Source organism: Oncorhynchus tshawytscha, unplaced genomic scaffold (genome assembly GCF_018296145.1).
Source record: "Oncorhynchus tshawytscha isolate Ot180627B unplaced genomic scaffold, Otsh_v2.0 Un_contig_2903_pilon_pilon, whole genome shotgun sequence".
NCBI classification, from domain to species: domain Eukaryota; kingdom Metazoa; phylum Chordata; class Actinopteri; order Salmoniformes; family Salmonidae; genus Oncorhynchus; species Oncorhynchus tshawytscha.
Window position 1 is genome coordinate 258198 of NW_024609804.1, and position 23772 is coordinate 281969.

The window sequence follows — 23772 nt, forward strand, 5'->3', positions numbered from 1 at the left end:
AAGGATAGCTAAATATTTACCAGGAAAGATTCTTAAGCAAACAACCCAAGCATTAATTGTGAGGCAGGTGAACTACTGTTCTGTGAAAATTATTAAAACATTTTTTTTGACTTAGGTCAAATCTGAGGTAGGTAACATCAACAGTGAGGACAAACCCAGCCTGCCTCTCTCCTTCCACACTGAGTCCAAACCTTCAGTCACTGGGTCCTGATTGTGACAGTGGAGCCCAGTTTGCACAGCAGGATCCAGAGATGGCATCAGTGAAGCTGGAAGACTGCAGTCAAACACTGGAGCTGAATGTCAACATTAAAGATGAAGAGGAGAAGATTGGGAAATCTGTTTATGATGGTAAGAGCAGGTTCTATCTTCAGGTTGATTCTATAATTCTGACTCACACGTCCCTGAAGAGCTCCAGACTGTTGTTCATTTCAACTTCAACCTGCGTTGAAAGTTTTAGTAGACTTTATATTATTTTTTAAATTTCACCTTTATTTAACCAGGTAGGCTAGTTGAGAACAAGTTCTCATTCACAACTGTGACCTGGCGCAGACTAAAGAATTGAAATAGACAACCTGCCAGTGTTCTGAAGTTCTATGAAATGATCAGGAGAAGTTGGGGTAACACTTTACTGTAGGTGTCCTTAGTCATGTGTTAATAAAGCCTTTTATAACACCTATATAACAACAGTAATGAGTAACGGCATACAATCTTATGAAACTAGTTCATAATGGGTGTTTATAGATGACTGTTTATCCTGTTGTCATATGCGCTAATGTCTACTGTTAATAACAACTGGTATTACACGGTCTGCATGACAACTTATGTAGCATGCAATAGAATAGGACATAAGTGTCTACATACCAGATGTCATAACGGAGTGTTATATCATTTACCAATCTCTTTGTCACATTATAAAACGGGTTGTTTGGATCCTGGATGCTGATTGGTTGATAGCAAGGAGTTATCACCAATATTCATGCATAATGCCTGTTAGCAGTTCCATTAGTTTTACCACATCCACTGTCCCACAGCCCAGCCAGTCAATTTATAAACCTCCCTTGGAAAAAAGCGCCTCTGGACAATATTTCTCCATGCTACTAGTCTATCTGACCTGTGCAACATGTTGCATCTCCACTGTGCCATGCATATGGACGTGACGAGACTGACAGCTTCTCTGATCCAGGCCAATTCATTTATCTGGATCATTCTAATGATATATCCATAGAATTGGCAATAGAAGCAAAGGTAGTAGCTAAAACAAATGAAAATTCACATAGTTTGCTGTCATTTCAGCTGCTTGATGTGATTGTGTGTTAGCTTTAGTTTTCTAGCTAGCAAGCAAAGGAGAATATTAGCCTAGCTATCCCATAACTACACTACATGACCAAAAGTATGTGGACACCTGTTCGTCAAACCGCTCATTCCAAAATCATAGGCAGTAATATGGAGTTGGTCCCCCCTTTGCTGCTATCACAGCCTCCACTGCATTGGGAAGGTGTGGTAGCAATACTATAGGAAGAGCGAGACTAGATTCTTGTAACAGCTTTATTATAAGATTTGCAAAAATGAAGCAATCAACCATCACCAAGAAAGGTTCAGAGTTGAAAGCTTAACAAACAGTCGGGTGTCTGCTTTTTATGGAGAAGTACATCCTTTCTGTATACGTGGCAGTGAGCAGATAGTGTGTAAAAGGTCATTAGTTGTCTGTGCAGATTTAAGATAGCACGAGGTTGATAGCCCGAGGTCTCCACCGTCTAACTGTATTCCCAACAGTAAACACTATAATGTGCTCCTTTCTGCAAGTTTCCTTACATGTGACTTCCTGTAGATAGTAAACCCACGGGATGTCACATGCTGCGGTTTCACCCAAACGGACCTTAGTTATGGCTTATGGCTGAGTCCCACAAAGACAAGTTTGTATCAGGTTAGAAATAACACTAGCATATAACAAGAGACTATTCTTTAAGCAGTAAAACATGGGATAACATGACTAATTATGTCATTTTCCACAACAGAGGCTTTCCACTAGATGTTGGAACATTGCTGAGGGGACTTGCTTCCGTTCAGCCATGAGCATTAGGGAGGTTGGAGCTACGAGGCTTAGGCTGAACCATGAAAAACAGCCCCATACCATTATTCCTCCTACACCAAGCTTTACAGTTGGCACTACGCATTGGGGCAAGTAGCGTTCTCCTGGCATCCGCCACACCCAGATTTGTCCGTCAGACTGCCAGATGGTGAAGCGTGATTTATCACTCCAGAGAATGCGTTTCCACTGCTCCAGAGTCCAATGGTGGCGAGTTTTACATTACTCAGCCGACGCTTGGCATTGTGCATGGTGATCTTAGGCTTGTGTGCGGCTGCTCGGCCATGGAAACCCATTTCGTGAAGCTCCCGAGTAACAGTTCTTGTGCTGACTTTGCTTCCAGAGGCAGTTTGTAACTCGGTGGTGAGTGTTGCAACCCGAGAAGAGGCAATTTTTACTTGTTGGTGATCAAGCCTAGAGGTCACCGATTATGATTTTTCAACACAGATACAGATACCGATTATTGAAGGACCAAAAAAAGGCTGATACCGATTCATCTGGCAATATTTTTATTTATTTATTTGTAATAATGACAATTACAACAATACTGAATGAACACTTATTTTAACTTAATATAATACATCAATAAAATCAATTTAGCCTCAAATAAATATTGAAAAATGTTCAATTTGGTTTAAATAATGCAAAAACAAAGTGTTGGAGAAGAAAGTAAAAGTGAAATATGTACCATGTTTATTTTTTACCTTTATTTAACTAGGCAAGTCAGTTAAGAACAAATTCTTATTTTCAATGACGGACTAGGAACAGTGGGTTAACTGCCTGTTCAGGGGCAGAATGACAGATTTGTACCTTGTCAGCTCGGGGATTTGAACTTGCAACCTAGTCCAACGCTCTAACCACTAGGCTACCCTGCCGCCCCAAAGCTAATGTTTAAATTCCTTGCTCATAACATGAGAACATATGAAAGCTGGTGGTTCCTTTTAACATGAGTCTTCAATATTCCCAGGTAAGAAGTTTTAGGTTGTAGTTAATATAGGAATTATAGGACTATTTCTCTCTGTACGATTTGTATTTCATATATCTTTGACTATTGGATGTTCTTAATAGGCAATTTAGTATTGCCAGTGTAACAGTATAGCTTCCGTCCCTCTCCTCGCTCCTACCTGGGCTCGAACCAGGAACACATCGACAACAGCCACCCTCAAAGCAGCATTACCCATGCAGAGCAAGGGGAACAACTACTCCAAGTCTCAGAGCGCGGGACGTTTGAAACGCTATTAGCGCGCAACCCCCTAACTAGTTAGCCTACTGGAACCATCTCTCCCTGGTATGGTAGAGACCAGTGTCTGGCCCTCCTGGAACCATCTCTCCCTGGTATGGTAGAGACCAGTGTCTGGCCCTACTGGAACCATCTCTCCCTGGTATGGTAGAGACCAGTGTCTGGCCCTACTGGAACCATCTCTCCCTGGTATGGTAGAGACCAGTGTCTGGCCCTACTGGAACCATCTCTCCCTGGTATGGTAGAGACCAGTGTCTGGCCCTACTGGAACCATCTCTCCCTGGTATGGTATAGAACAGAAACATTAACTCATGCTCTGGAATGCTCTTTAGGTTTTATCACCCAGAAGACATCATAAATCTCCTGTCAGTGTTATCTCCCAGAGGTCCAATTTGAGAGAGGAGAGAGAGACACAGAGAGAGAGACACAGACAATAAGCCCAGTAGTATGTCTTTCAAAGTAATGCTGCTGACAGTCACCAGTGAAAGGTAGCTTTGGATCCAGTATACAGTTCCTGTGTAACCTACAATGGATCCAGTATACAGTTCCTGTGTAACCTACAATGGATCCAGTATACAGTTCCTGTGTAACCTACAATGGATCCAGTATACAGTTCCTGTGTAACCTACAATGGATCCAGTATACAGTTCCTGTGTAACTTACAATGGATCCAGTATTACAGTTCCTTTGTAACCTACAATGGACCCAGTATTACAGTTCCTTTGTAACCTACAATGGATCCAGAATTACAGTTCCTTTGTAACCTACAATGGATCCAGTATACAGTTCCTTTGTAACCTACAATGGATCCAGTATACAGTTCCTTTGTAACCTACAATGGATCCAGTATACAGTTCCTTTGTAACCTACAATGGATCCAGTATACAGTTCCTTTGTAACCTACAATGGATCCAGTATACAGTTCCTTTGTAACCTACAATGGATCCAGTATACAGTTCCTGTGTAACCTACAATGGATCCAGTATTACAGTTCCTGTGTAACCTACAATGGACCAGTATACAGTTCCTCTTTAACCTACAATGGATCCAGTATTACAGTTCCGCTGTAACCCACAATGGATCCAGTATACAGTGAGTTGTAGAGGAAGACATGGTGATCCAACCAAATACATGACACCAGACCTGTTAAATAAATGACTAACCTAGAAAGATCCAGGTACAGTCACTGATACCCAGGGGGCCGAGCAGTACCTCCATGGCACACTTTGTCCCTTTTGGAGGGGTTCCTGTCATCCTAATGCTTCATCCAATACTAACACAATTACCTGTGTTCTCACCCGAGCTCTAAGCCAATCACATTGACTTCCCTCACCACACGTGCATTGACCGGGACCATTACAGTAGAACAGTAATCTAATTTGCCGAAGGCTCAGAAATGGCCCTCTGCTATAACCTCTTTTCTAAACTCATAACGTTGGTAACATAACATGTGTATTGTTTATTTGATGCCCCATCAATAGGAAGGCAAGGTAATGACATAACCATATTGTTACCTACTGTTCACTGCAGGTAGATTGTATGTTGTAATATTCAATGAAATAAAACATTTAGAATGTATTGGTGAATTATATAAATCATGCATTTGTCGTGTTGTTGCTACCATTAATGCAATGATGGCTATTCATCTAATAATTACATACCACGGTCAATTATTACGCGGTTAAATTAATCATATAACAATTGATTAAGTAGTAACCTGGGGCACCACGGGAAAAGTTTATTTAACGAGTTACCGTTTCCCAAATTAACTCAAATGTAGATCAGAATATCTCAATATCCTACCCGTCATCATATTAATCAATTATTAATTATTACCTCATCAGTCTCATAATGAACGTTTCAATTAATTATAATTTATTTACTAACTAATGAAAAATTCACACAGAAATACATAAACACACACACAGGATGATTATAGAATACTAACATAATGCAATGAAAGGTCCCTAGTGGACTAACCCGATATGACGGCTTTGTAGACAATGGAAAGAGGTGGGGACAGATAAAGAGCGGGAAAGACAGAATGGACCCTCTACATACAGTTGATAACTATGCTCATGGAAATTCTAATACTTTGCATATGAACGGCCGCTCATTCGAAAATAATTGCTACGTACGTATTTACGCTTGTATGTCTTTGTTGTCTCTCTGTTGAAATCGCCGGTCCCTCTGTGGAGAGTAGTTCAACAGAAGACTCTGGTTTGTAACCCGGAGGTCACAATGTCTTTTGTAGTTGTATTAGGATTTTGTTCTGGAGTGTTCGTTAGAATTAATACTACAAGAGTACCACAATGATGAGAGGAATATGTTCTTCTCCTCTCGTCTTTATGAGAGGAATATGTTGTTCTCGTCTTGATGAGAGGAATATGTTGTTCTCGTCTTGATGAGAGGAATATGTTGTTCTCGTCTTGATGAGAGGAATATGTTGTTCTCGTCTTGATGAGAGGAATATGTTGTTCTCCTCTCGTCTTGATGAGAGGAATATGTTGTTCTCGTCTTGATGAGAGGAATATGTTGTTCTCCTCTCGTCTTGATGAGAGGAATATGTTGTTCTCCTCTCGTCTTTATGAGAGGAATATGTTGTTCTCGTCTTGATGAGAGGAATATGTTGTTCTCCTCTCGTCTTGATGAGAGGAATATGTTGTTCTCCTCTCGTCTTGATGAGAGGAATATGTTGTTCTCCTCTCGTCTTGATGAGAGGAATATGTTGTTCTCGTCTTGATGAGAGGAATATGTTGTTCTCCTCTCGTCTTGATGAGAGGAATATGTTGTTCTCGTCTTGATGAGAGGAATATGTTGTTCTCCTCTCGTCTTGATGAGAGGAATATGTTGTTCTCCTCTTGATGAGAGGAATATGTTGTTCTCCTCTCGTCTTGATGAGAGGAATATGTTGTTCTCCTCTCGTCTTGATGAGAGGAATATGTTGTTCTCGTCTTGATGAGAGGAATATGTTGTTCTCCTCTCGTCTTGATGAGAGGAATATGTTGTTCTCGTCTTGATGAGAGGAATATGTTGTTCTCCTCTCGTCTTGATGAGAGGAATATGTTGTTCTCCTCTCGTCTTGATGAGAGGAATATGTTGTTCTCGTCTTGATGAGAGGAATATGTTGTTCTCCTCTTGATGAGAGGAATATGTTGTTCTCCTCTCGTCTTGATGAGAGGAATATGTTGTTCTCCTCTCGTCTTGATGAGAGGAATATGTTGTTCTCGTCTTCGGTTGAGTTTACTAGAGTATTTTACATATCCAGCTGCAGACTGAATGTGGAGTCTAGTCTTCTTCTTTGTTGAATGTTTCAGAGTTTCTAACCATTTCGTACGGTTCAGCTCACGCTGTCGGTCACGCTGTCGGTCACGCTGTCGGTCACGCTGTCGGTCACGCTGTCGGTCACGCTGTCGGTCACGCTGTCGGTCACGCTGTCGGTCACGCTGTCGGTCACGCTGGTCTCAATGGTTGATTATTCAGGGTTCAGGTCACGCTGTCGGTCACGCGGTGTCGGTCACGCTGTCGGTCACGCTGTCGGTCACACTGTCGGTCACACTGTCGGTCACGCTGGTCTCAATGGTTGATTATTCAGGGTTCAGGTCACGCTGTCGGTCACGCTGTCAGTCACGCTGGTCTCAATGGTTGATTATTCAGGGTTCAGGTCACGCTGTCGGTCATGCTGTCAGTCACGCTGGTCTCAATGGTTGATTATTCAGGGTTCAGGTCACGCTGTCGGTCACGCTGTCGGTCACGCTGTCGGTCACGCTGTCGGTCACACTGTCGGTCACACTGTCGGTCACGCTGGTCTCAATGGTTGATTATTCAGGGTTCAGGTCACGCTGTCGGTCACGCTGTCAGTCACGCTGGTCTCAATGGTTGATTATTCAGGGTTCAGGTCACGCTGTCGGTCATGCTGTCAGTCACGCTGGTCTCAATGGTTGATTATTCAGGGTTCAGCTCACGCTGTCGGTCATGCTGTCGGTCACGCTGGTCTCAATGGTTGATTATTCAGGGTTCAGGTCACGCTGTCGGTCATGCTGTCAGTCACGCTGGTCTCAATGGTTGATTATTCAGGGATCAGGTCACGCTGTCGGTCACGCTGTCGGTCATGCTGTCAGTCACGCTGGTCTCAATGGTTGATTATTCAGGGTTCAGCTCCCGACCATTTTAAATGCCAGTAGCAACCCGGCAATGTACTGGTCTAATAGTTTTAACCATTACCCGACGTCCGGCTTACGTCTGCGTGCTTGGTCTATTGTAGATTTAGTTAACGAGTGGTTTTATGCACTCACAAAAGGGGGTGTTCCATGACGCCGAAATAACGCCTGTGCTCTCGCGGGTGTGGTCACTGACTGGGTAGAACTTTCATATGAAAAACTATTCTCATTTAGAAGGCTCACATCACATTTCATCTCCTCACAAATAGTTTCATATTTAATCATATAAGTCTCCCCAACATTTAGATGTGAATCTGATAACTGGGAAATGTACACTTTCAGAGATACAGTTATGTTGTTCTACTGTCCTTAGTGACATCACAAATGCGTAATGAATTCAACAGGATTGTTCTCTAAGGACCCACGGGACCATTCCAAATGATTGGATTACAGAGACATTGTATCATTATCCAGTCTGTTGATGTTGGGAGTTTGAGGGAGGACTCCCGTTGTTCCACAAAGGTTCTCTCCCTCATTATTGCATGACAAGGAAGAGAGAGTTTCTGTAAGGTATTTACGACCGTCATCAAACTGGCCAACTTTACCCCATTCCCCCCTTCCTCTCTGGTGGGAGGGGGGGGGCTCTCTCTGATTGTCACCCAGAAGGGAAAACCATGACACATTGAACTGCATCCATCTATTCTGCCAACAATGTCTTACTGTACGTCATGGAATGTTGAGTCAAATGGACCTGTTTTTAAAACGTCTTATGAAGTGGGTTTTGGAGCATAAACTGTGATTTTTTAAAATATTTTTGACTGATATAGTGATTGTCTGTTTGTTTTATATCTGCAAAGTAGTGAAAACGCTGTCAGTTCCACTTTAAGTGCACTTTACATTGTGTAATTTAAAGTTTGCACTTGTTTAATGTGAATGAATGTTTTGTTATCAATGTTTAGCTACCTGATCTATTGTAATGAGATACTTGGAACAAGAAAAAAAAATATATATATATTTTTTTTAAAGAAAGTGCCTGAACTGTCAAGACAATAATTTTTGTGTCTGTTTCTCTTTATTACTACAGACCGACTCAGATTAAGTCTGAGGCCGGTAACATCAACAGTGAGGACAAACCCAGCCTGCCTCTCTCCTTCCACACTGAGTCAAAACCTACAGTCACTGGGTCCTGATTGTGACAGTGGAGCCCAGTTTGCTCTGCAGGATCCAGAGATGGCATCAGTGAAACTGGAAGACTGCAGTCAAACACTGGAGCTGAATGTCAACATTAAAGATGAAGAAGAGGAGGAGAAGATTGGGAAATCTGTTAGTCATGGTAAGAGCAGGTTCTATCTAACCAAGTTTGTTGTTCATTCCAACTTCCCACTGTGTATGAAAAGTTGCAGTAGAACTGTTTCATGATGAACTGTTTCAATGAGAAGGTAGATGTTATTTTATGCTACTGACACTTGCATGGTTTGACACCAGTATTGCCAGCATTTATTTTATTAACTGGTCTGTCTGGATTGTTCAGAGAGTAGAATAAAGAAGTGAAGTAGACAAACTGCCAGTGTTTTGAAGTTCTATGAAATGAGTCTGTGTAGTTACTAACCCTTGTGATAGTGAGTGGAGGATGATATGAAATGAGTCTGTAGTTACTAACCCTTGTGATAGTGAGTGGAGGATGATATGAGTCTGTAGTTACTAACCCTTGTGATAGTGAGTGGAGGATGATATGAAATGAGTCTGTAGTTACTAACCCTTGTGATAGTGAGTGGAGGATGAGATGGCTCATTATTTTAGAGTAGTTGTATTCCCCCTTTGTATTGTGCAGTATACTTACTTACAGGGCCTTCAGAAAGTATTCATACCCCTTGACTTATTCCACATTTTGTTATGTTACATCCCAAATTCAAAATGGATTAAATTTATATTTTTTCTGAGCCATCTGCACACACAATACCCTAGGGAAATGACAGACAAAACATGTTTTTTGAAATGTAAATAGAGAAATATCTAATTTACGTAAGTATTCACACCCCTGGGTCAATACTTTATAGAAGCACCTTTGGCAGTGATTACAGCTGTGAGTCTTTCTGGGTAAATCTCTAAGAGCTTTGCACACCTGGATTGTACAATATTTGCACATTTATTGTTTTTTAAATTCTTAAAGCTCTCTTAAGTTGGTTGATCATTGCTAGACAGACATTTTCAAGGCTTGTCATAGATTTTCAAGCCGATTTAAGTCAAAACTGTAACTAGGCCACTCAGGAACATTCAATGTTGTCTTGGTAAGCAACTCCAGTGAATATTTGGCCTTATGTTTTAGGTTATCGTCCTGCTGAAATGTGAATTTGTCTTCCAGTGTCTGTTGGAAAGCAGACTGAACCAGGTTTTCCTCTAGGAGTTTGCCAGTGCTTAGCTCTATTCCGTTTAATTTTATATCCCCAAATTAACATCCAAGTCCTTGCCGATGACAAGCATACCCATAACATGATGCAGCTACCACCATGTGAAGAGTGGTACTCAATGATGTGTTGTGTAAGATTGGCCTCTTCTCCGGGAACTGAGTTGGGAAGGACGCCTGTATCTTTGGAGTGACTGGCTGTATTGATACACCATCGAAAGTGAAATGAATAACTTCACCATGCTCAAAGGGATATTCATTGTCTTTTATTAAAACATTTACTCATCTACCAAAAGGTGCTCTTAGAAAACCTCCCTGGTCTTTGTGGTTGAATCTATGTTTGAAATATACTGCTTGACTGAGGAACCTTACAGATATTTGTATGTGTGGGTTACAGAGATGAGGTAGTGTGGTGGAATATTCTATTCAAGTAAGAGACTTGGTCATTTCTTTTAAAAAATCCTATTTTTTAATATTCATTAATTATTGCAATAATGACACCAGTCAGCCCAACAGTCTTGACTGTTGAGCTGAGCAGCCTAACCGATAATGATAAAACCGAGACTTAAAAATGCTAAGTCAGGCTGGTTCCAACTCCCATAAGCCACCTTGGTTATTTACACAGGATGGTGTTCTACCCCCAACCCGGCTTAGTTTCCCAGATGCCAGGAAGATGAGACAATGAGGCATTGTTCTAAACCCTTCCAGGCTATCTCGGGTCACACACACCACATATTGTCTATGGAATGACAGCTTTAGGTAATTATCACCAAGTCATTGTCAGCCCAAGCTATCTAGCAAAAACCCATTTCCTTGACCCTACACCCAGACTAACTGCAGGAAGCTAGACTGGAAACTATCTCTTTATTAGTTGCCAGCCCAAGCTTCAAAAAGACTCCTCTCAGTTAACAAAGAAAGGGAGAGAGAGAGAGTCCTAAGAACCTTACTCAGACCATCCCATTCTCACCACATCCCTCTCTGACATCATCACTCTGCGCCATTAGGATTTATTTAATAAAACTACCATTTGGTGCAATCTTAACAATCTTGTAATCCTGCTACCACAGTATTAATTTTAAACACTATTATTTATTGCCCACAGAATGAGTCCACGCTGCTTATGTGACTTGTTATGCAACATTTTAGCAAAGGTTGAATACTTATTGACTCGAGATTTCCGCTTTTCATTTAAAATTAATTTGTAAACATTCAGAAAAACTTAATTCCACTGGCGTTATGGGGTACTCCACTGGCGTTATGGGGTACTCCACTGGCGTTATGGGGTACTCCACTGGCGTTATGGGGTACTCTACTGACGTTATGGGGTACTCCACTGGCGTTATGGGGTACTCCACTGGCGTTATGGGGTACTCCACTGGCGTTATGGGGTACTCCACTGGCGTTATGGGGTACTCCACTGGCGTTATGGGGTACTCCACTGGCGTTATGGGGGTACTCCACTGGCGTTATGGGGGGGTACTCCACTGGCTGGGGCGTTATGGGGTACTCCACTGGCGTTATGGGGTACTCCACTGGGGGTACTCCACTGGCGTTATGGGGTACTCCACTGGCGTTATGGGGGTACTCCACTGGCGTTATGGGGTACTCCACTGGCGTTATGGGGTACTCCACTGGCGTTATGGGGTACTCCACTGGCGTTATGGGGTACTCCACTGGCGTTATGGGGGGTACTCCACTGGTGTTATGGGGTACTCCACTGGCGTTATGGGGTACTCCACTGGCGTTATGGGGTACTCCACTGGCGTTATGGGGTACTCCACTGGCGTTCCATGGGGTACTCCACTGGCGTTATGGGGTACTCCACTGGGGGTACTCCACTGGCGTTATGGGGTACTCCACTCCACTGGCGTTATGGGGTACTCCACTGGCGTTATGGGGTACTCCACTGGCGTTATGGGGTACTCCACTGGCGTTATGGGGTACTCCACTGGCGTTATGGGGTACTCCACTGGCGTTATGGGGTACTCCACTGGCGTTATGGGGTACTCCACCACTGGCGTTATGGGGTACTCCACTGGCGTTATGGGGTACTCCACTGGCGTTATGGGGTACTCCACTGGCGTTATGGGGTACTCCACTGGCGTTATGGGGTACTCCACTGGCGTTATGGGGTACTCCACTGGCGTTATGGGGTACTCCACTACTCCACTGGCGTTATGGGGTACTCCACTGGCGTTATGGGGTACTCCACACTGGCGTTATGGGGTACTCCACTGGCGTTATGGGGTACTCCACTGGCGTTATGGGGTACTCCACTGGCGTTATGGGGTACTACCACTGACGTTATGGGGTACTCTACTGACGTTATGGGGTACTCCACTGGTGTTATGGGGTACTCCACTGGCGTTATGGGGGGGTTATTCCACCACTGGCGTTATGGGGTATTCCACTGGCGTTATGGGGTACTCCACGTTATGGGGCGTTATGGGGCGTTATGGGGTACTCCACTGGCGTTATGGGGTACTCCACTGGCGTTATGGGGTACTAATAAACTGACGTTATGGGGTAATAAACTGGCGTTATGGGGGGGTAATAAAACTGTAATAAACGTTATGGGGTAATAAACTGGCGTTATGGGGTAATAAACTGGGGTAATAAACTGACGTTATGGGGTAATAAACTGACGTTATGGGGTACTAAACTGACGTTATGGGGTAATAAACTGACGTTATGGGGTAATAAACTGACGTTATGGGGTAATAAACTGACGTTATGGGGTACTAAACTGGCGTTATGGGGTAATAAACTGACGTTATGGGGTAATAAACTGACATTATGGGGTACTCCACTGGCGTTATGGGGTACTAAACTGGTGTTATGGGGTACTAAACTGGTGTTATGGGGTACTCCACTGCTGTTATGGGGTAATAAACTGCTGTTATGGGGTAATAAACTGACGTTATGGGGTAATAAACTGACGTTATGGGGTAATCCACTGACGTTATGGGGTAAGGACTACACACTTTTCGGGCCTACCACTTTCTGTCCTGATCGGTCCACCAACTGGTGGTTTAGAATCTACAGATGTGGTATTCATATTCAGATGGTAAATAGTCATAGTAGAATTCATGTTGGTACAATGTTGTATCCATGTGTGTGGTATTGTGTGTAGGCCAATGACATAAATCCTCCAATTTAATCAATTTTAAATTCAGGCTGAAACACAACAAAATGTAGAAAAAGTCAAGGGGTGTGAATACTTTCTGAACGCACTGTATATGAAGTCGTATGTATGTCACACCACCTGACTCGTTCTTCTGATGTTGTTCACACAGGAGACCACGTCGAGACATTCTCTACATCCAGAGAGCAACAGCAGGAAGATCACGGAGCTAAGAGGTCTCACCACTGCCCACATTGTGAGGAGATTTTCCCATTTCTATCAAAGCTTAAAATACACATAAAAATACACACAGGAGAGAATCCGTATTCCTGCACTAACTGTGGAAAGAGATTCACAACATCACAATCTCTGACAGTTCATCAGAGAGTGCACACTGGAGAGAAGCCTTACTCTTGCTCTTTATGTGGGAAGAGGTTCTCTCAACAGATCCACTTACAAACACACCAACATGTACATACAGGAGTGAAGCCATACTCCTGCTCTGAGTGTGGGAAGAGGTTCTCTCAACAGTTCCACTTACAAATACACCAACATGTACATACAGGAGTGAAGCCATACTCCTGCTCTGACTGTGGGAAGACTTTCTCCCGATTGGATACCTTAAAAACACATGAACGTATACATACAGGAGAGAATCCGTATTCCTGTACTGACTGTGGGAAGACTTTCTCCCGATTGGATACCTTTAAAATACATGAACGTATACATACAGGAGAGAATCCGTATTCCTGTACTGACTGCGGGAAGAGCTTCACAACGTCAGGGACGCTGATAATTCATCAGAGAGTGCACACTGGAGAGAAGCCTTACTCCTGCTCTGGCTGTGAGAAGAGGTTCTCTCAACATATCCACTTACAAAAACACAAACGTCTACATACAGGAGAGAAGCCTTACTGCTGCTCTGACTGTGGGAAGAGTTTCTCTCAACAGAACCACTTCAGATCTCACCAGCGAATACATACAGGAGAGAAGCCTTACTGCTGCTCTGAATGTGGGAAGAGTTTCATCCGATTGGAAATATTAAAATGCCACCAGCGAATACATACAGGAGAGAAGCCTTATTGCTGCTCTGACTGTGGGAAGAGTTTCTCACAACTGGGCAACTTAAAAACACACCAACTTATACATAAAGGAGAGAGGCCTTACTCCTGCTCTGACTGCGGTAAGTGCTTCACAACATCAACTGATGTAAAAGTTCATAAAAGAGCACACACAGGAGAGAAGCCTTACTATTGCTCTGACTGTGGTAAGAGTTTTGCCAGATTGTATACCTTAAAAACACATCAATGTATACATAAAGGGGAGAAGCCTAATCAGTTCTCTCAGACCAACTAAGATTAAAGTCATTGCATCATTTAATTCTCAAGAAAGCATAGCACACTATTGTAATCCTATTGTTTCTCATTGTGAGAGAACTGTACCGAGAAAAGGGAGCGTTCTAGAACATTAGCCTGTCTTTACTTTACTGATCAGTGTGCACCTGGTCAGTTCTGATGTGTTTTGTTAGCTTCTACTTTACATATATTGAGAGGACTTTGGATTTGCCCTTAGGGTTGAATATCCTCTGTGAGGTTGGTTGACTGGGTGGTACTGCTTTCCTCTGCATTTTTCTGTGAGGAAAGAGATACAACATGTATCAGATAGAGATGGTGTGATGATCAGTTCTGTGGGAATGAATTAGTAGACACAACATGTATCAGATTGTGATGATCAGTTTTCTGTGGGAATGAGTAAGTAGACAACATGTATCAGATAGAGATGATGTGATGATCAGTTTTCACCATTATTTTGGGGTATTATTTTAGCTATTTGTTTAATTATATACAGTTTATGAAACAACTACATGTGTTTTATTACATTGTATTTAAAAACTAGATTAGTTATTTTCATCATTGATGATGGATATGTTTAGGTTACTCTATTGAAGCCAACTTCATTGACATGCCAATAAAAAGTAAATGAAATTGTAAATGAATTTGTACTGGTCAAACTCTTTTCTTTTATAGTTGGTTCTTTTATATTATATCTAACAGTATGAATGGTTCTTATGGTTGTATTCAGTTCTTCATATTAGATCTGACAGTATGAATGGTTCTTATGGGCTGAGTGCCTGGAGTGTTTTGGTATGACTACAGATAGGAGTTCTCTCTGACCCGGTGATCTCAACAGAATTGAACCACATGTCTCTATCACACTCCAGCCCAGAAGGTGGCAGCGAAGCACAGTTAATGTTGGTTTGCACACTACAAATAAAGACCATAGAAGAAGACTGCATACTTAGTGACCTAACCACCTCCCCATGCAGGAAAACAATTTATGTGCATTCAGTGACTGCACACAATTAAACTTTAGTTTAGTTGTTAGTACTTTTTTTTTAACACCGATGTCAGATTTTGGTTTGTCTCTAGTGATGGGAAATCAAAGCTTCCTGAATCATTGAGGTGTTCCAGCCAAGATCTACTGTCCTGGAGATCTACTGTCCTGTAGGTGTTCAGTCCGACCCTCTTCCTGGAGATCTACTGTCCTGTAGCGCGTGCGCACCGTAGTCTTTTTCCCTTCAAGCAAACCAATGAGGTGGTTGTTTGAAGAAACAAAGTTTCGGACGTCATTGATCACGTCCTTCTGATAAAGTGAAATAGGCATCAGCACACTTCTTCCAAGTACACTGCTTAGCGATTATGACGCATGCCTCAGTGCTCTGGCATTAAACCTAACATCACTAATTGTCACCTAAATGCAGTGTTGATTTTAGCATGTAAATCTTGGTGGGGAATACTCCCTCAAAATGTTTTTGATGCATGCCTGCAATGTCACTGCACAATACATCAATTTCACTATAACACACAAACTGTTAGGGCCTACATAAAGCTGTCCCAACATCAGAGCTTTTATTTCAGCAACATGGAGTGAATTCTTACCACTGCTACACCAGACCTTTGTCTGGCAGTGAAACAGACATCCAGCCTAATTTACTGCCTATATAAAACATAGCTGATATGGCTGACTTGCTTAAACAAATGTGGTTTCTATTGACAATTCAGATGTACAAACTATGGCATAAGGGGACAATGAGCGGATAAGAGGCAATCCATAAATTTAATGAGACATTAATGAGCGAGCCAGGACGGACGTAGTCAATAACTATTTGTTCAGCACTTTTGAAATGTACAGTGACAGAATTCAGAACATGGGCCGTTCTTAAAGTATTCCCCTTGTATACCAAGTCAGAACTGTAGGATAAATAAAGGGGTAATGTAAGGAGACAATGAAAGCTCGTACAATATTCAATGATTACAGTTCTCTAAAACAGGCTATAGGCTACATGTGCACCACCAAGTCAGTAGGCTAAGTTATGGGGTGGAAAGGGACCAAATTATTAGGGTGAGGCACAGGGGCTACTAACAGATTACTACACAACATACACTTCGTATTACTTTCTTAGCTACAGTATACATATCTCCCTGGCATATTACATTATTTATGCAGCAGCATACAAGACATTTTTGGACTCGCCTTGTTGTGCCGTGTTCACTTGAACAGGAAGGTGATGCGGCGATCCTTCTTGTGGGAACGAGGCCAGAGTTCCCGAATTGGAATTCCGAGTTGGATTACCGTTCAAAATTATTTCCCATATTTTCCCAGTTGCGAGCTAGTTTTATCGGAGTTCCTTGTTGTCTTGAACTCACTGAAGTCTGAAGTCAACGCAACAGAAGTCATGCTGGATTGACATTATGGCCAATGTATTCAAACTCTTCTGGCCCATGGCGTTACCCCATTTTTTGTGATATCCAATTGGTAGTTACGATCTTGTCTCATCGCTGCACCTCCCCTACAGACTCAGCGAAGGTCGAGAGCAAAGCCGCACCGCTCGCTTAACCCGAGAGCCAAGCCACACAAATGTGTTGGAGGAATCACTGTTGAACTGATGACCAAGTCAGCTTGCAGGCACTCAGCCCGTCACAAGGAGTCGCTAGAGCACCATGAGACAAGGACATCTTGGCCGGCCAAACCCTCCCCTAACCCAGATGATGCTGGGCCAATTGTGCCCCACCTCATGGGTGTCACGGCCGGCTGTGACACAGCCTGGGATTGAACCCGGGTCTGTAGTGACGCCTTAGCACTCATTGTTGAATTTGCGATTAACATGTATTTATTTTTTGTTAAACCGGTGGGGCTCAAAACAGGCACTGCCCTGAATGACACGTGGCCACTGTCCTAAATCTATTATCACTGCACTTTCAACCATATAAAAGCACAACAAAGTCCAAATGGGAAAACAATGTTAGATATTTAGTTTATTTATCCAACAACAATGTGTTCTCACTGTGCTTTAGTTGAGTTTGCATTAATAGTACATGGTGCAAGTGGTAAACGCTGTTCAATAAGGTTCTGACAGATTATTACAACAATTATGAAGATCTCACAGACGTATAACCTGCTGTCCTGAACAAGCACACCTTCTCTGACTACATAAGAACATTATAGTTACAGTAACCCCAAAATATGTCCATGGGATGTTTTATTTGTTTTAAGGTTGAATAAATACTATTACATTAGTTTGTAAGTTAACCTTCACTTCTGACTATATACTTTATCACAAAAGTAATATTGAATTGCATTTAATAATAACATTTGAAGGAGATGTTTATGCTGCTTGGATAGTTCCATATGTGCCACTGGCTTAGTCCTATTCTTTAACTTGGATTATTGGTTGAGATGGAGACGTGAATCGAACATGTCAATTATTGAGATCCCTCAATCAATGTTCCCTATAATTGTTTTGGGCATTGAGCAAAATTCAGGTCTGCTGAGAAAAAACATGAATGTTGTCAAAATTCTTTGCAACTTCCTGTACCTGCTTTAAGTTATAGTTCTAACAGTGGCCAAGTAGGCTACTGTGGCTATTTAATCATAATGTAGGCCTACCAGAGTGGCATACCATCAAAAACAATGGAGAAGAATGCATCCCATAATATTTTAACATGGAAATAGCTGTTCTATCATTCAGCCTACAGTAGCAGAAAATGTGTGGTGTTCAATGTAGGCCTACATTCCATGAGACTTTAAAATAAAAACATGCAGGTCTTGACATTAACCTGTTTATCCACTTGTCACGTGGCCACTGTCCTAAATCTATTATCACTGCACTTTCAACCATATAAAAGCACAACAAAGTCAGACAAGGAAGTGACTAAACAGATGTTGTTTGATGCAAGAAATCACTTTAGAAAACAAAATGCATTATTATTCCCATATCATTATCATAAAGAATGGGATTAATTATGCTACCCTCTGCCTATTGGCTACTTGGCTTATTCAAGACCTTCTCAAAATACAACAGTGCCCCTTTAAGAGGTTTTAAAAAAAATAAGCTTTTTACCTTTACTGGCTTTTCAAAGATGGCTATAAATGCAGACATTTTGTGCTCTTGTAGGAAGCAACCAGTCCCCCATTGTTCACTAGAAATGATCTATAACTGGGATAATAACTCACTAACTACCAAAGATTATGAACAAAGGTGCACAGGTGACTACATGCAGCTCTCGCTTTGATCTCAAAACAAGCACATCTACTTGTGACCACTCGTACTGTAAACACAGTCCAGTTCAAAGTGAATGGCAGATCCATGGGCTATTTGCATTTAGGTCTACAGCAGCTCTGATTGGTTTTGGCGCAATGGTCTGTGTAGAGTAATGACCTGCATATTGTCTGTCAATGAAATAGAATCTTACTCCAATGCGCTCTGTCTACAAGAACATTCCTTGCACAGTTTATCGTACTAAAAGTCTTTGCATAGTTTGTTTTGATTGGGTCTGTTACATTGAAAGTGGCTAATATTGCGTTGATTCGAGCACAATTCCCACAGTAGAGTGAAACGTTGATAGTGTTAACTAAAGGGGGGAAAACTCTGGAAAGTTGAGTGAAGTTCAATCTTGTGCTTCTCTGCGCTGGCTGACATTTCTTCTGCAGGGCTGCCTGAGGGGAGCTGAGTGCCCGAGCAAGTCGCACAGATTAGAGGGAACATTGTGCCTTAATAATTCATCTCAAGATAGAACATTGATTATAGTCAGTGACAGTGACCTGCTAAGCAGGTCTAGGATGAAGGGAATGCACAGTGAAAACTACATTTATATTGTATTTATTTGGAACGAAGGCAGATGTAATCACCAAAGTCTGGAAAAATCACTAATTAAATCTATCAATATTATGGTCTGTTGAGCTATATCTGAACAGCCAATCATGTGTATTGCTTCGCCTCAGGTGAGGTGACATCAGCTCACCTACTCATTTTAGTATGTCCACCCAGAGACCAGAAGGATAACTGTAGATACATCAACTCTCCACTAGGAGGTGCTGCCAGCCTATTATCAAATCAAATGTTATTAGTCACATGCGCCGAATTCAACAGGTGTAGTAGACCTTACAGTGAAATGCTTACTTACGAGCCCTTAACCAACAATGCAGTATAAGAAGAAATACAGATAAGAATAAGAAATAAGAGTAACAAGTCATTAAAGAGCAGCAGTAAAATAACAATAGTGAGACTATATAAAGGGGGGTACCGGTACAGAGTCAATGTGCGGGGGCACCGGTTAGTTGAGGGAATATGTACATATAGGTAGAGTTATTTCAGTGACTATGCAGAGATAATAACAACAGAGAGTAGCAGCGGTGTAAAGTGTAAATAGTCTGGGCAGCCATTTGATTAGATGTTCAGGAGTCTTATGGCTTGGAGGTAGAAGCTGTTTAGAAGCCTCTTGGATCTAGACTTGGCGCTCCACATTTATAAAACACAGACTGGGTGGCTGGTATGATGGTCTTTGACTAAAATACTGCTAGCGGTACCAATGCCGCATGAGACCAACTGAACATTCATTTTCCAGAATAAATGTTCATTGATACTCTGGTTTTAGTAGTGAAGCTCTGCTCTCAATCTGAGTAGTTGAGACATAAAAAGGGTTTTGATAGAAAAGGTAACTTCTCCTCTATTACAGTAAAATAATGTCTCAATGTGTTTTGGTGTCCATATGAACCCATTCTTTTGGACCGAACCACAAATAGCGAGTTGAAACCGCTTGCCAGAGGGGCAGCGCACAGCGTCGTCCGGGTTTGGCTGTCATTGTAAATAATAATTTGTTCTTAACGGACTTGTCTAGTTAAATAAAAGGTACCCATAACATGATGCAGCTACCCAGAACAATCACACTTGGCCCAACCAGCATCCAGCATCAGTTTTCTGGACTTCACAAAGCCATGGAAGTGAAGTGTAGACAGTTGCATTGTTATTCATTGAAATAGATATGATCTCAATGGAGGCTGCTGAGAGGAGGACGGTTCATAATAATGTAAACAACGGAGTCTGACAGTGGACTGGGTGGTACTGCTTCCCTTTGCAGTTTTCTGTGGGAATGAGCTGGTAGATACAACATGTATCAGATAGAGATGATGTGAACAGTTTTCACCAGTAGTTTGGGATAATTGTTTACTAATACATGACTATTTCTTTAATGATAAACGGCTATGAAACGACTTCATGCATTTATTCAATAGTTTTTTTTAAACTAGATTTGTTATTTTAGTCATTGATAATAAATGTGTTTGGAAAACCACATTCAAGCCAAATAAATTCATCTGCCAATGAAAAATATAGTTTGTATATGAATTTATTCTGAATGAACTCTTCTCTTTTCTGTAATGAATTACAAAAAAAAAGTTTCAAGTGACATATCTACTGTTTTTCTGAAGCTGAACAAGACAGGAAGTTGAAATGAGCATCACAAAGCTAAATCTGACCTATTCTCTAACATGTTTTGTCATCATAAACAGCTGTGAGACCTGCTAGAGTACTGGAACTGTATTGATCTACTGAGTCATTGTAGTTTTTTGGGGGTTAACTTTACAGTAAATGTAATGCTTTTGTTTAATTATTGGAATTCAAAATAATAATATTTGTATTTATCTACTCAATACATGTCATGACATCAATTTGCAAGTCACCAATATTCTCTAAATCAAATCAGTGATGACTGTTCAACAGTCTTATGGCCTGGAGATAGAAGCAGTTTCATTATCTTGGTACCAGCTTTGATGCACCTGTACCGTCTCTGCTTGCTACATGGTAGCAGGGGGAACAGGCCGTGTCTCGGGTGGCGGAGGTTCTTGATGATCTTCTTAGCCTTCCACAGAGATCATCTACAATACATATGTAATGTGGTTGAAAACCTTAGACACTAAAACAGACACTGCTTTCGTTTTCTTGAACCAAAGTTTATTTGTCGAGATAATCAATCTCACTTTTATATTATACATGGTTTAGTAGTAGTTAGTCCATCAGTCCAATAATGTCGCTGTTGCACTGTGGTAGTGGGGGACAGGAAGTTCCGGGTAGCCTGCCACCATTCTTCGGAATAAAGAAAACGCCAGAACGGTGTTGTCAGTTTATCGTTATTACTACAGGTATGTAATAGCACGTTTAAACTGTCTAATGTCGAAATAAGGTCATAACGTGTTAGATAACACATCCTTCAAGGTAGGATCACGTTTGGGAAAGGTTTTGTCTTGTTTTTCTGTGAAGAACGTGAAGAAAACTATTTTACAAGCACACACGTTTTCATTTGTGAGGCTTTCGTATACAGCTCAGTGTGTTTCGCCTGGGGATTTCAGTACAAAACGTTTTGGATAGTTGCAGATAGAAATGCCTTGAATAGAACTGACATGATTCCTTAGAATCAGAGGCATGTTTGTTCTACATAATACATGTATATCTGATCGTCGCCAACGTCTCCGTCCTCCCCGCTTGTCCCTACGTATGTGAAGATAACTACAATAACTATTAGCCACAATAGTGGAATTTGCGTTTCGACCTCAAAATAAAAGTCCCAAATGAAAGTGATTACAAACGGATAGAAAATAGTGGAATCATGCCATATTTGGACTAGAAACGCTAAACATGGTTGGAATGTTACCTAATTAAAAATTAATTACAATAATTCATTAAATTGAGAATAAACAGGAAAAACGGTTGAAATCCCACTGTGGATGTATTAGACGCATAATTGCATTGGGGACATTTTTCTACGAACTGAAACGGGTTGAATTGTGTACCCAAATAACGGGTGACACCCACAGAATACAATTACCGAGAGTTAATACTTATTCATGTCTTAGCTCTTATTGCAGTACTTTGACTGAAAACTCACCTTCCCAGTCAGTCTATTACAGGGGTTCTCCAGTACTATTTGGGAAGGTCCGGTCACACAAGTTTCCTAGGTGGCAAAGGTCCAGATGGATATTGTCATTTATTGGCGTAGTAACAAACTATCTTGCAATTCTTCAAACTGTTCACAACCCTCTTGTTGGCAGAGAGAACATTTATCCGTTTTAATGCTAATATCCCACAATTCTACACATTAGGATGGGGCTGAGATTTGTTCTCTTTTTAAAGTTAATTTCCTACAGTTCTACACATTTCCATGTCTTATGTGTGTTTATATGATACCAGGGGTCAAAGCCCAACCAAAAAAAGTGTTATATATTTTACATATATATATATATCAATGATTTATTATTATATATATTCTGGGTCCCGTGGTCCGTATTGACCCATTCTGGATCCGGACCGTGGTCCGTATTGACCCATTCTGGATCCGGACCGTGGTCCGTATTGACCCCATTCTGGATCCGGACCGTGGTCCGTATTGACCCCATTCTGGATCCGGACCGTGGTCCGTATTGACCCCATTCTGGATCCGGACCGTGGTCCGTATTGACCCCATTCTGGATCCGGACCGTGGTCCGTATTGACCCCATTCTGGATCCGGACCGAGGTCCGTATTGACCCCATTCTGGATCCGGACCGGGTCCGACCCCATTCTGGATCCGGACCCCATTCTGGATCCGGACCGTGGTCCGTATTGACCCATTCTGGAGCTGGACCCGTGGTCCGTATTGACCCACTCTGGATCCGGACCGTGGTACGTATTGACCCATTCTGGATCCGGACCGTGGTACGTATTGACCCATTCTGGATCCGGACCGCCAACAAGGATCTATCTGCTAGCTAACAAGGTAGAACAGTTGAATTGTTATGAACACACCCTGTTTGAAAAGCATGTTAGCCTGTCCACTTTGTTCAGATGTTAAAATCAAGTGGCCTACCTTATTTCTCAGAATGAGAACGAGTTGCCAATACTTTATATAATTGCGTTTTTATGCTTATTACACATTTATAAAACACAGACTGGACATCTGGTATGATGGTCTTTGACTAAAATACTGCTAGCGGTACCAATGCCGCATGAGACCAACTGAACATTCATTTTCTAGAATCAATGTTCATTGATACTCCCATTTTAGTCGTGTAACTCTGCTCTCAATCTGAGTAGTTGAGACATAAAAAGGGTTTTGATAGAAAAGGTAACTTATCTATTACAGTAAAATAATGTCTCAATGTGTTTTGGTGTCAATATGAACCATTATTTTGGACCAAACCACAAATGTAAATAGCTAGTTGAAACCGCTTGACAGAGCGCACAATTGTCCCAGCGTCGTCCGGGTTTGGCTGTCAAAAAATAGGTAGATGTGGTCTCACAACTTTCCTGGCGTGAACGGTAGGGGCTTGGTGTGTTTGGATATCCTAGAGGAAGAGGCGAAGCGAGAGAATTCACTCTCACAAATAATCTGTCCAAAATAAGGCCAATGCTTTTCTATGGGCTTGCTTTGGACCTAAGCTTGTCC

The 23772-nt window shown here is 41.8% G+C and overlaps 1 protein-coding gene across 1 annotated transcript in view; it reads left to right on the plus strand.

Annotated features, from left to right (window-relative positions):
• The window catches only part of LOC112243494 (zinc finger protein 721), an 87342-nt gene that overhangs the window by 30274 nt on the left and 33296 nt on the right, over positions 1–23772 (plus strand). Inside the window, exon 3 of the mRNA XM_042318374.1 lies at positions 8571–8819. Within this exon, the coding sequence (XP_042174308.1) occupies positions 8571–8819 (249 nt within the window). The remainder of the gene's footprint in view (positions 1–8570; positions 8820–23772) is intronic.